Below are 14,287 nucleotides of genomic sequence, written 5' to 3' on the forward strand. Positions count from 1 at the left end.
GCATTTAACTAACATGGATCAGGGGAATTCTGGCTGACAGCCAGGTGTAATCGGAGCAATTGATAGCTGTGTGGAGTTTTGTGCCCTGTCTACTGGAGCACACCACTCGTGAAATTGATTGATTAAATGAATTCATTGCTATAATTATTTATAATTTTGATACATTACAAGCCTGTAGCTGACCCTATCCTTGGAGATACTATGCTCATCGTGGAAGGGAGTCTGGCTGAATTGTTCCCTGGAGGTTATTTATTCCCATAAAATACAGCCCTTTTTTTTGCCCTTCTTGTATTTTGTTGGATTTGAATAGAGACATGAAAAAGCGTGTTTCTTTAAGAATTAATTTATATGTTATACTAAAAGGCATCAGGAAACTAAAAAAAATGAATATATGTTATTAACCATTTCAAAGAGGAAGGAAACCAAGACTGCTGGTATTTTCTTTCCGTGTTTTTAAAGATTCCTGTAGAGAGAATTCCTTCTCACTATCTGATTTTCGGTGACAACTAGTGGCCTTGTAACAGCAGCTAAACAGTTTAGCAGCCTGGGTGATAATTTGTAAAAAGATCTGATCTTCTTTTATTACATCTTGCCATATGGAAATCCCCCTTAAAAGGATGCAGACCATGGTCTCATTTTTATGAAGTTACTTTTGCACAAAATCACAGGACTCTTCTCTTTGGAGGAGTCAGGAGAAGCCTCTCTGGCATCTCTGTTGTTTTCTCTCCTGCATAACGGCTTTCCACTCCTGCTCCAGGTCCCTGTGCCCTTGCAATCTGCTCTTCGGAAGTGAACTACCTGCATAGATCTTTTGGAAATGGTTTGGGGCTGGGTGGTGGGAGGCACACTGGATTCGCTTACTAAATATCTGTCTCTTTCGCTGGTCCAATTCCACTGCAGTGTGGTTTCGCTAGGATTAAACTCTGCATCTTTCTCAAGATACTAAAGGCCTGCTCATATGGATTCCACATGTACTCCTTTTGTTTTCTAAAATATATTTGTAAATCAGGTTGTAGAAAAGGTTGCACAGTTCAAGCTTTACTCCTTTGCAGGTCCTTCTTGCATGAACATGTGTGTTATGTGCAAAACAGTGTATATGGACAAATTCATCATTCATGTTTCACCCACTTCCAAATATAGGATATCGTGGGGAAGATGATTTAGAGTAGAAAAGTTAAATAATTGCAGCAGTTTAAGAGCCATGTAAGAGAGCCAAGAGGCCTTGTTATAGAAGAAAGCTTGGGCTTGCTTTCTTGGAAGAACACACAGAAGAAAGTTGGGGCATTGTTGTGGCTGAACACAAAGTTCTTCTCTGGCCAAAACAGAAATGAAAGCAATGAATTATGTACATAGATGATCAACTCATTTTGCTATGATGATTATTCCTTTTTTGCATATTTTGAGCTGATTTTTCTAAGCCAAGACTGTTAAAAATAAAAGCTTAGTTTTTTTCTCCCTTTCCTCACCTAGGCATTATCGTCTGTCATTTTCTGGCCCAGTTCTTGCATTGTGCTCCAGGCTGCTTAGACATCTGGGCCCCTAAAGAAGCACCCTAACCAGACTTTAGCTCTATCGTTGTCACTCCACACTGTGCCCACCTCTGTCCTGTCCCTGTCTACCTTCTTATCATTGAAGGGTATCTCTGAGAACGTATCAAGGGCCCAAGTTCTAAAATGACACTGTAGATTTGAACTCTGGCTCTTCTTAGTAGCTTTGAGACCTTTGCATGACCTACTTAAACCCATTGTGCCTTGGTGTCCTTATCTGTAAAATGGAACAATCATGGGGCCTATCTCATTGTGTGACTTGAAGTTTACATGCAACCATGTACATAAAGGGCTTAGAACAGTCCTTGGCTCATAGAAAGTGCAAGTAAATGTCAACTGTCATTATTAACATTAGTATGAGTTACTCCTGCGAGCAGACTTCTAACAGAGCAGTTGGCTAATGGAAAGGACCCTACTTTAAATGCCAGTAAAACACCCCTGCATTTTATCAGAGAGAGAGTGTCCAGCCTTGATTATATAGACTAGGGAGGTGACAACTAATGGTGGAAATGCCAAGGCAGACAAGGAAGCATCTAGACGCTTTCCCACTAGGAGTGAAGGACTGACCTGAGCAGAAGAATTTTGGGTCGTGTAATCCTCTTGGGGGTATGGAGTGATTTGCCCTGGATTGCTTAGAGGCGGTTTCACCTCCCTGAACCACAGTTGTGTCAGCAATACAATGGGATAAATTGCCTCCTGTTTGACTCTCAGACTGGAAAAGGATGAGGCCTGCGCAAATGTGTGGGCCAGCAATACTCACCATCACGGAACCCACGATCAGGTCATCAAAACCCAGCTGAGGGCTGTGGATCAATGACATAGTGACCCCAAACAGGGTCATTCATGCATTTCTCCTTCACAGAGTCACCTCTTTGTCTGCCATCTTCTCCGTGAACAGATGGAAGCCCGGAGAGAAGACCGCATGTTTCCTCACTGGAGGCAAACAGTCAATTCTCCTTCGACAAGTGCACCTCAACTTTGGTTCCCAAAATTGCCTTTTGTGATAGTAGCTGCTCTCATCCATTGCTTTTTGTAAGAGTCTGCACCTCTTATGAGAAGCCATGGAAGACCATAGCACCGCTTTGTCTCAGAGACCTAATTTCAAAGACATTTAGCTCCCAGTGAACACCTCTGCATTCTGTCTGACTGGAAATTGTCCCATATACGCTGGCAAGTGTCCTCTTCTTTATGCCGCATGCCTGGGGTTGAGAGTAGACTCTGATAATGCTGCTGACAGTTGATAAAGAAGAAAAGTGGCCTGATGCAGTGTGGAGGGGTGGTTGTGATTCTTACAGGGCATGGCTTTTTTATTTCTAATATATCTTCAGAGATCAGTTATACATGCTTGTGGGAAGTGAATTCAATTTCGCTTCAAGTACAGGAGGAAATCCTCCAGTGAAGACACTAGGAAATGATGGCATGTGATGGCTCCCAGGACACCCTTGCAAAAATAAAAGTCACAGACCCCACTTCCCCTCACACACTGGCCTTGTGACTAGCCTGGGCTTGGCTAATCTTGAGTTTAATTTAAAGGAAGAATCCACTTATTTAATTTACACTAACATTTGTCTCTCTCCACCCCGTCACACACACACACCAATTTTCCTTGTGTGTGGCACAAATCCGAGGGCTTAGAAAAAGTCAGCTTCATTTCAAATATAGCATTTTGATTCTAATACAATGTTCAATATATTATAATTAAAGGCACCTTTTCTGGTTGTTTTGAAGATTAATGTATAGGGAAACATATGCCACTGATACATTGTATGCCTTCAATAAATGCTAACTTAACACTGTAGTTACTGTTTCTTTTACATTCTCACTAATGTGCTAAGCAGTTTATCATAAAACCACCACCTAGAATGTATTGGCTGGTCACTGTTCGAATCCTTTAATGTATATTCAATCCTTTAAAATTCCCGATGACCTAAGGAAGTGGGTAGGTATTGTTATTATTACTCCCATTTTACAGATGAGAAAACTGAAGCACAGGGACTTTAAATAACTTGCCTAGCGTCACACAACTTGTAAATGACAGAAAAAACTTTTGAGCCCAGAGTGTGTTTTCTTAAACACTAGGTTGCTCTAGGTTGCCACAGTTAAGCCTCATAAAAGTGCTGTGAAGGAGGTATTATGGTCCCTACTTTACAGATAAAGAAACAGGTTCAGAGAGGCTAAGTGATTTCGCTAAAGCCATCAGAATCAGAATTCGTGTTTTCTCTGTTCTACAACCAGGGCCCTGGCTTAGCAGTAGCCTGGTCCCTGCTGGCTGCTGTGAGGCTGTCTGAGTGGTGAACTCCCCTGATTAGAGTGTAGTGTTCTCAAGGCTGGGAAGGGCTGCATTGCTGGCTGTGCAGCATCAGCACCACCATCTGGGAGCCAACAAATAGGGCAGAAGAATTGAGAATGGTGCCATGGTAGCAATTTTAAGGAGCCCGCTCCGTGCAGATCTTTCCCCCAGGCTTGTGGGTTAGGCATCTATTCATGCTACATGATGGGGCCAGAGCTTCAGACACCTGCCTTCTTCCAGATGACCACCATGTTGCCAGATCCAATGAGCAACATGCCTCATCCTACTTCACTTCTCAGTGGCATTTGACATGGTTCATTACTCCTTCCTTCTTGAGATACTTTCTTCCCTTGGCTCCAGGACACACTAGTCCCTTAGTTTCTTTTGTATGTCACTGTTGTTCCTTCTTGGCTCCTTTTTGCAAGATCCTCCTGCTCTTTCTGGTCTCTAAAGGTGGGACCTTCTCTTACACATTCAACATCATGGCTCTTAATACCAACTAAATACTGATGGATGACTCTCAGGTTCATGTCTTTAGCCTCAACTCTTCCCTGAACTGGAGGCATGTCTAAGTTGCCTAGGCCACATCTCCACATGGATACTTAATAACTCTAAAACTTAACATAGCCATAACAGAACTCTTGGTTTTCCCCCATGCATTAGTTTTCTATTTCTGTGTAACAAATTATCCTAAAACTTACTGGCTTAAAACAACCATAAACATTTATTACCTCACACAGTTTCTGTGGGTCATGTCTCCGCTAGCTTAGCTGGGTGATTCTGGCCTTGAGTCTCTCATGAGGTTGCCGTCAAGATGCCAGCCAGGGCTACAGTCTTCTGAAGGCTTGACTGGGCCAGAAGGATCACCTCCAAGATGGCTCACGTGGCTGTTGGCGGAAGGCCTCAGTTTCTAGCTGGCTTTTGGCTGGAGGCCTTGCCACTTGGATCTCTGTATAGGATTCTTGAATGTTCTCACAACATAGCAGCTTGAGAGAACAAGCATGAGTGATCCAAGAGAGAAGATAAGCCACGATGTCCTTGTTGGCCTCAGAAGGCACTTACTGTCGCTTGCACTGTACTCTTTTGCTCACACAGATCAACCTGATACCATATAGGAGGAAACTACACAAGGATCTGAATGTCAGGAGGCAGGGGTCATTGGCAGCCATCTTTGAGGCTGATTACCACACCCCACAAGCCTGTTCCTGCCCCTGTGCTCTTCACATCATTAAATGACCTGTTGCTCAAGCCAAAACCCTAAGAATCATCTCTGATTTGTCTCTTTCAAATTCTAATCCAATCCATCAGGAAATCCTGTCAGCTTGACCGCTGACCCTACCCTAGGTCCCACCATTTCCTACCTCATCTTCAGCATCCACCCTAATCTCTGCCCACGTTGACTGCAGTAAGCCAGCCGGCAGCCCTGTTTCTACTCTTGTCACCAAAGTCTCTTTTCCAAGAGCTAGAGAGTTAGATCGTGTCACTCCTCTCTGCTCAGCAATGTCCAGTGGCTCCCACGTCACTCAGAGCAACATCTGACGTCCTTGCCATGGTCCACATAATCTGCCTCCTGGCTACTTCTCTGTCCATCTTTGCAAACTGTGTCCAGCTCTGCTCCAGAGGAGGCTCCATGCTCTTCCTCAAGCCTGTATGTGCCTCAGAATCCTGTGTGTGCTGTGCACTGTGCACTCTGCCTGGACCGCTCCTCCCCATACAGTCACAGGGCTTGCTCCCTTACTTTAGCCAGGTTTCCACTTGAATGACACCTCCCAGAGAGGCCTACCTTAGCTATCCCATCCAAGGTGGCACCACGTTACTCTCAACCCTCTTGCTCTGCTTTATTTTTCTTCGTGTCACTTATTGCTTCTGGACCACATACTGTATATTTATTGGTTTTCTAGTTTACCATCTCACTCCTTCTCTAGAATGTAAACTCTAGGAAGGCAGAAATACCATCCATTGTGATTATTGTTGGACATTCCCACAGCACCTGAAATGGTGCCTAACACATAATCATTGCTCAAATGTTAATTTGTGGAATGAATGAATTAATGAATGAATGCACCATGTGGGAGCAATGGATTCATCTAGAACAGTGCTGCTGGATAAAACATTCTGTGATGGTGGAAATGTTCTATATCTGTGCTGTCTGATGTGGTGACTATTAAATAGTTAAAATGTGACTAATATGACTGAGGAGCTGAGTATTTTATTTTAATTTTAACTTTTATTGAGTTTAACTGAATAGCCACATGTGGCCAGTAGCCATCATATTAGAGCAGATCTAGATCCTTAGGGTAGATGGAGGTGAGGCACGTAAATGTCATTCCATGTACATGCTGGTAGAGTGGTAGAAACTTCCCAGGTTGCTGTGTTAAGAAGGAGCCTGATGTCCAATCAGAAAATCTTTTCGAGCATCTTATATGTACACAGCACTGTGTTACCATGATGATCTTACACACAACAGTGTGTTGATGGATTAGCACTTTCTGCCCAGCGCAAGGAAGCGAACATGCTATTATGTGGTATGTTCACCATCCCTGACCTCAGTGTTTCCAAGGGCAGCCGGAGCTCCTTCCTGATCCCTTCCAGGCAGTGATTGCTGAAACCCACACCTAGTGTCCCATAAGCCCCTCACTGGCTTCCCCTACCCCTGCTCTGTCTGCCTTCCTTGTTCTCTTCCACTAGTTCCCTCAATCCCCTCTTCATAATCAGAGTAAAGTGTTCTTTTCTAGAATCCCTGTGAGGGCTGACCAAGTTTCCCTTCCTCTCTCTTTCTCTCTGTCTCTCTCTATCACATGCACACACACACACACACACACACACACACCCCTACAAATTTTGGTTACTGTTGATTATTATTTGTACTTACTTGGTGAGCATGTGGTTACCTCATCGTCCATCCTGAAAAGCTGCTTAGCACTGGGAGCCATGTTTTCCCTTTTACACAGATCTGCTAAATTATATGCCTGGGTGGTACAAACCACACGTATGTGAGTTCAGACACATGGGAAAAGGCCTCCTACCCCTGAAATGCTCCCTGAAGACTAGCATCCTTTAATGAGGAATGGTGTCTTTCATTCCTGAAAAAGAAAATAGGGCATAAACAGCAAATACACTGTGGATAAGGCACACTCTAACTGGAACCCACCACCACTCCCCCCACTGTGGTGCCTGTGAATAGAAGGAGGCCCTTTCCTAGATGTAGTAGATAATGTTGGTGCCCTGGCCACATCCCTTCACCACCTTCTGTTTCCATCTGCCAACACTGCTTTCCTTTGTCTAAAGCAGGGGTTCTCAACCAAGGGCGATTTTGTCCATATCCTAGGGACATTTGGCAATATCTCAAGACGTTTGGTTGCTCATAACTCGGAGGAGGGGCTGCATCTAGCAGGTAGAGTCCAGGGATGCTGCTAAACATCCTACAACACACAGGAGGACAGTGCCCCACAGCAGAGAATTATCTGGCCCCAAACATCGACAATGCCAAGATTGAGAAATTCTGGTCTAAGAGCCTTCTCAAGCCACTGGAGCCTGCTCAGCCCAGGACACAGCAGGCCAGAAGTGCCAGGGAATTAATAGCCATAGGAGCAGACGTTAAACAACATTTGAAGGGAGCTGGTGCATAAATACCCCAACTCTCTGCCCCTCACATGGGACAATTCCAAGTCACATGCTCTGCATAGTCTCAGGGTTCAGAGTTCCCCAGCAGATTAAGTTCCAGTTGCTTCGTGGTAACTTGCTGTGTATGTTCGTGAAGGTTCACCAGAGAAACAGAAGCAATAGGGTGTGTGTGTGTACAGGGAGAGATTTGAAGGGATTGGCGCATACAATGGTGGGGTCTGGCAAGTCCGAACTATGCAGGGCTGGTCAGTAGGCTGGAAATTGCAGCAGGAGTTGATGTATTCTTGAGTCCAAGGGAAATCTAGAGGCAAAAGTCCCTCCTCTTTGGGTGAGCTCAATCTTTTCTCTTAGAGCCTTCAACAATTGAATGTAGCGCACCCACATCACATCACGGAGGATAATCTGCTTTATGCAAAGTCTACTGATTTAAATGTTAATCAAATCTAAAAAATACCTTTGCAGTAATATCTAGACTGGTTTTTGAGCAAGCAACTGGCTGCCATAGCCTAGCCAAGTTAACACATAAAGTTAACCATCGTACTTGCAACTCACCCTTTATTAGCAGTTTCCTCTTTCCTGTCCCCCTTCATAGCTTCTGGGATCACCTCCCACTGCTTGCTTGCTTAATTCAAATTCAGGTCTCAGAGTCTGCTTCTGGGGATTTTGGTAGGGAAAGGGGAAGAAAGAGGCTGGATAGGGAGGTTGGATGGTGATAAAGGGTGGGAGCTGAGGCAACCAGGCTTCTTGCAAAGTAAGCCTCACCCACAACCAGGTTGTGCAATGATGCTGTTCGCTCAGACCAGCTGCGGGTTGGCTCAGTAACTGGCTGTGGCGTTCAGATGTAGCAGGTGAATATGTGAATATTCTCCATCCATGTCTGTCTTCCCAGGTGGATTACGATCGAGCACAGATGGTCCTCAGCCCTCCACTGTCAGGGTCTGACACCTACCCCAGGGTCCCCGCCAAACTACCTCAAAGTCAAAGCAAAGCTGGCTATTCCTCAAGCAGCCACCAGTACCCATCTGGGTACCACAAAGCCACCCTGTACCACCACCCCTCCCTGCAGACCAGTTCGCAGTACATCTCCACAGCTTCTTACCTGAGCTCTCTCAGCATCTCATCCAGCACCTACCCCCCACCCAGCTGGGGCTCCTCCTCAGACCAGCAGCCCTCCAGGGTGTCCCACGAACAGTTTCGGGCTGCTCTGCAGCTGGTGGTCAGCCCAGGAGACCCTAGGGAATACTTGGACAACTTTATCAAAATCGGAGAAGGGTCAACCGGCATTGTGTGCATCGCAACCGAGAAACACACAGGGAAACAAGTTGCAGTGAAGAAAATGGACCTCCGAAAGCAACAGAGACGAGAACTGCTCTTCAATGAGGTAAGTGATGTGATTGGATCATCCCTTCGCGCCTGTGTAATATTTATTTCCCATTTCAAAATTAGTACATGTACATTTTAGGACATTAGAAAGCACTGAAAATATAAATACAAAAATAGCGTGCTCCATAATCCATCCTTCTGGTCTTTGCCTGTGTGTGTATGTCTGCTACCTTTGTGAAGTGCTTCATATGTCTCAGCTTCTGTGCTAAGCATCGATCTGGTTTCGTTCTCACGACAACTCTATGAGACAGAAAGATGTTATCGCCATAGCAACAAGGAAACCTGAACTCAGGTAACATAAGTGACTAGCCCAGGGTCATACAGCAGGTTGATGGCAGAGCTGGGGTTTGAATTCTAACAGATTCCAAACCCTCATGCTACACTCTCTGTACATATACACATTTTACACTGCTGTGTTATTGTGTATATTCTTTGCAGCCAATTTTTTATCACAATAAACAGAAGTAGTTTACTAATGGGCTGAATCACTCTTTAGGGACTTTAAAATATTTTTCCTGACTATAGAAGCAGTAAGTTCTTTGTGTAGAAAATATGAAAATACAGAAAATGCCCCATAATCCCACCATCAAGATATAGCCTACATTAATATTTCTGTATTTCCTTTCTATATTTTTTCTACTTAGAGAAATGATGTATAGTGTTGATTTCCAGAAAGTTTGCACCAATTTGGACCCTACCCATAGTCCTGTTTCACCCTCACTAGCATTGGATATATCACATTATCTGTTAATCTGATAAACATGACCAAATCTTTCTGCTTTAATTAACACTGTTATTACTAGTGAAGCTGAATTTATTTTTAAATGTTTATAGGCCATTTATATTTCTTCATCAAGTTATATGGCCTTTGCACAGTTTTCAGTTAGGGTAGTAGCCTTTGTCTTATTGATTTTTAAGAGCTCTTAATATATTAAGGAATTAACCCTTACTTATATATTTGTTGCACATATTTTTCCACTCTCTCATTTTGCTTTTGAATTTGCTTATTACTTGAGAACTGTAAAATGCACATTGGCGGAAAGACATGAGTACCTGTGTCTAGAACACGAAACATTTTGGAGCAATATCCCTTTAATGTGTCTAGAAGGTCTTGGGGAAAGAGATGAGCTTTTGTGGATGAGAAATCTGTGTCTTGAAGATATCAAGTCAAACTTCCAGTGTTAGATAATATGTCAGTCTCTAGCAAAGGCTGTACCCCCCACATCTCCTAATTCTCAGAGCAGTAGACGCATACTGTAAAAAATGCCATCAGCTATGACTTTGGACCCTCTTCTATGGTGACTCATGTGAAGCCACCAGTGGCTCCGCCCATCTCCAGTTCCCACAGGTGTTCATTTCTTTCCCATGCTCTGAACCTCACAGAGAGCACCAGTTGAGTGGGCTTCAGCTTCTTCCCAGTCCACGATTCCTGATTTCTGGAACTTATTTCTGAATCACAATGCCAGAATAGACAGGGCAAATATAATTTAGATAAGCAATTCTGTAATTTATTATTTAACACTGATTCTGGAAATGTCACCAGAAGCAGCCACAGGGCAGCAATTTCTGGAAGTTCTCTCCGGTAAGCATTCTCAAGTTAGCCTTTTTATGCTTAAGTCAAATTTGTTTTTACCTTCAATACTTATCCTTTGTATTCAGCCCAAACCCCTCTCAGACCAACCCGGACCTTCTCCCAAGAAGTTAAGCTGATCTCATGTGGCCCCACCCTTACTAACTGTTTACTTCATTTATTTGTGAGACTCACTGTTCACTCACCGTGAGTTGATGACCCTTTTGCCAGGTTAACCACCAGTAGACTATGGATGGTGCCATTCTAAAGGAGACCCCCAGGGATAGCTATCATAACCGCCCAGAACAGTCAACTCAGCTCCCTCTTGTGAATGCAGACCTTGCCATGGTTCTGCCTGTTTTCACGTCTTATTCTCCCCTGCCCACCCTCTCTTCTTCTCCAATGTCTGGTTGACCTGCCATTTCCTCCCGAATTTATTAACTTAATTCCTTTTATATCTACTAGCTACTCTCAGTGCCGTCTTTTTCTCTATAGTAAATTCCTGAAAAAATCTCCCTCCCTCAATCAGGTGTATTCAAGGCATAGGTGTGAGCACAAGAGAACAGAAAGCTAAATTTCACTGTCACAAGTCAAAAAGTATCTTTCCCTTTGCCCAGGTTGTGATAATGCGGGATTACCACCATGACAATGTGGTTGACATGTACAACAGCTACCTTGTCAGTGATGAGCTCTGGGTGGTCATGGAGTTTCTAGAAGGCGGTGCCTTGACAGACATCGTTACTCATACCAGGTAAGTTTCTTTGCTATCCAGACAAATAAAGGTACTCATTATTCTCCTACAGGGTGAGGCCTCAATGACTATCTTTATGAACTCCTCCTAAATAGTAAGCACTTTGAAGTCAGGGAACATGATTGTCCTCTTCCTTTGTATCTCCCAAGTGCGTAGTATAATATCATGTATGTATAGTTCATTCATTCAACATTCTCCCTGCCCTCAAGATGTTCATTAATACCCATTGATTTTAAATCAGCAGGCTGCTGAGAATGAAGTTTCAGTGACAAATGATAGAATTTCCCCTCCCTACATAGATTTCTAAAACTGAGTTTCATTCTCCTGAGTTGTCATGTCATTGGTGTGTACACCAAGGGTACCTGGGGGAGGGAGCGGCAGGTGGAGGACCAAAGTTTTATGTCATAATAATGAACCTACATAGGAAAGAGGAATTCAATTCTGTTTTAAAATAGTGTTACAAGCAACAATGGTTAATTACTAGCCAGTAGCCTTGGCTACATGCTTCCCTGATATATCAGTTGTGGTCATTCATAAAGTGTTTATAAGGGCTGGCCCCGTGGCCGAGTGGTTAAGTTCTCGTGCTCCACTGCAGGCAGCCCAGTGTTTCGTTGGTTCAAATCCTGGGCGCGGACATGGCACTGCTCATCAAGCCACGCTGAGGCAGCGTCCCACATGCCACAACTAACAGGACCCACAACAAAGAATATGCAACTACGTACTGGGGGGCTTTGGGGAGTAAAAGGAAAAAAAATAAAATCAAAAAATAAATAAATAAAATAAAATCATGAAGTGTTTATAGATCACCTTTTATGTACCAGGCTCTTTCCTAAGCACTGGGGAGACATGTCTTACATGAATAATTCATGTCTTACAAATGAATAAGGCTCAGGTACATTCCCTTAAGAAAATCACAGATTAGAAATAAATACATGATAGTGCCTGTACAGAATGAGATGTATATAAGTAGCTTAGAAGAATACCTGAATGTCTCCATCAGGGAGAGCCAAGAAAGATTTCCAGTATAAGATGATATCTGAGATGAGTTTTGAGAGATGCATAGGAGTTTACTAAGAAGACAAGTGGGAGGAAAAGCCATTGAAGGCAGAAGACAGAGTATATGCTAAGACAGTGCTTCTCAAATTTTAATATGCATACAAATTACCTCTAGGTTTTATTAAAATGCAGATTCTGATTCAAATACTGATACTACTCTGCATTCTGACAAGGTCCCAGACAATGCCAGTGCTATAGGTTCATGGAACCACATTTGGGGGAGCAACGTTCTAAGGAACAAACATGTAAAAAGGCTTGTTACATTTGGGAAACTTTGGTCTTGCTGGTAAATAAAATGCAGAAGAGTTAAGAGAGGATTTTCATGAAGAAGAGGCATTGGATATTAGCTGATGTCACTGAAATGGCCCCCAAATCGTAAGTGACTCTAGACGAAGTACAGTACAGAAAGCAAGGTAGCAAGAAAGTGTTGGGAAACCCCGTGAGGGACAGAATATGCTGCTGTTTCTCCACTAAAATGAGGCAAAGTTTCAATCATGACCCTCTGCAGCTCTGAGTCTGTAGTACACCATCTCAAACAAAAGGGCGTGAGGGAAGACATGGAAGACATCACCATCGTTTCAGCTGGCAGACTCCTATTGGTGTAGCCATCACACATGCCCACCCCAAAAATATGTAAGATCATCTCAATGTGTAGAAACAACTGTACTGAAGAGACCTAAGAATAAGGCAAATGTGGCTTACATGTTAAACAATTAATAAAAATATGTCCAAGGGAGGGGCTCCCTAGGGCAAGAAAAAAGCCCCTCCCTTGGACATATTTTTATTAATTGTTTAACATGTAAGCCACAAAAGCAAGAACACAGAGGTTGTAGATTTCCACTCTGTTTCAGACAAGAATGTTTCTTCTCACCTGCCTTTGTATGGGGCCAATTCATTGCTGTAGGAAACCTCTTCAAAGAGGAGAGCATGTTTCTTCATACTTATCAGCTTTCTGCCTTCAACGTTCTCCTAATTGGCTATCTCCTTGGATTTTGCCTTGAATCTTAGTCTCACTTAGTCGGAGTTTGCTGGCATCAACAAGACAAACACAAATTCAAGGCCATTCATTTCCTTGTTCTGCTGAGTAAAGGGTCATCTGGGATTACTGGAGTTTCCTGGTCAGTCCTTAAATTTGGGCTCTGGTCAGTTACCCCTTCTGTTTCTCCTGACAGTCTCCTCTGTTTGCGTGATAGTTTGTTTTCAGAGCGCGTTCACATTTGCTGTCTAATTTGGGCCTCACAATAGCTCTGTGAGAGGGAGGAAGTAGTATACCTAGATGAGTTAGGCAAATGCCTAAATGGGTCATTTTGAGGATAGTGAGCAGCCCCCTGCTGTTCAAATAATTCTCACCTAGATCCCTCAATGGCTGAACTATTTTACTCATTAGAAAATGCATTCTTTTGAGTTGCGATGGCATTGTGATGTAGGGGGAAAGTGGAAAAGCGTGAGTTCTGAACTCAAAAGGGGTGGGGTTTGAATCATGATCTGGTCACTTTCTTAGCTGTCTAAACTTGGGCAGGTCACCTGACCTCAATCTCTTCAGCTGAAACCAGAAGTATCTTCTTCAGAGAGGTGCAGCCATGAAATGTGGGAGCCCATGTCCAGTGCTGTACTTGCCTTCCTCATTCCCATGGTCCATTTATTAAAATATGATCCATTCATGCTTAATTATTAGTAACTTCCTAGGTACAGTTTCCTTCTGACAGAGGGACTTGGAGCAACAGGAACTCCCAACTCCTGAAAAAGCAAGAGGGAGGCCTAGTGAGAGGCAGGGTAAGTCTTAGGGGTGTCTTAAAGATCCCTGAGTCTAACCTTGAAGAGAACTGTGGCTGTCCCGTTTCCAAAATGAGGAAAATGAGACCCAAGGAAGTTAAAGGACTTGCTCAAGGACCCCTGGAACTTTGGCTCTATTCAGAGTGTTCTCTCTAGGACCCTGGCGGTTTGGCAATACCTAAGGAATTAACTATAAGAGTCCAAGAAAGGGCATTGCATCAGTGATCCAAAAGCCAGCAAATGGGGTCTCTTTGCTTTTGCTTATATGTGGCCCCTGTCATCCTAAGTCCCAA

General features: G+C 43.5%; 1 protein-coding gene across 14 annotated transcripts in view; it reads left to right on the top strand.

Moving 5' to 3' along the window:
• Positions 1 to 14,287, top strand: part of PAK5 (p21 (RAC1) activated kinase 5) — a 310,095-nt gene that overhangs the window by 256,567 nt on the left and 39,241 nt on the right. For all 14 annotated transcript variants that reach the window (XR_011430892.1, XR_011430889.1, XR_011430887.1 and 11 more), the window contains 2 exons: positions 8,351 to 8,842; positions 11,032 to 11,165. Coding sequence is in view for 7 of the 14 variants with exons in the window: in XM_023626124.2 (XP_023481892.1) it covers positions 8,351 to 8,842; positions 11,032 to 11,165 (626 nt within the window). In the remaining 7 variants the exon portion in view is untranslated. The remainder of the gene's footprint in view (positions 1 to 8,350; positions 8,843 to 11,031; positions 11,166 to 14,287) is intronic.

Source organism: Equus caballus, chromosome 22, assembly GCF_041296265.1.
Source record: "Equus caballus isolate H_3958 breed thoroughbred chromosome 22, TB-T2T, whole genome shotgun sequence".
NCBI lineage: Eukaryota > Metazoa > Chordata > Mammalia > Perissodactyla > Equidae > Equus > Equus caballus.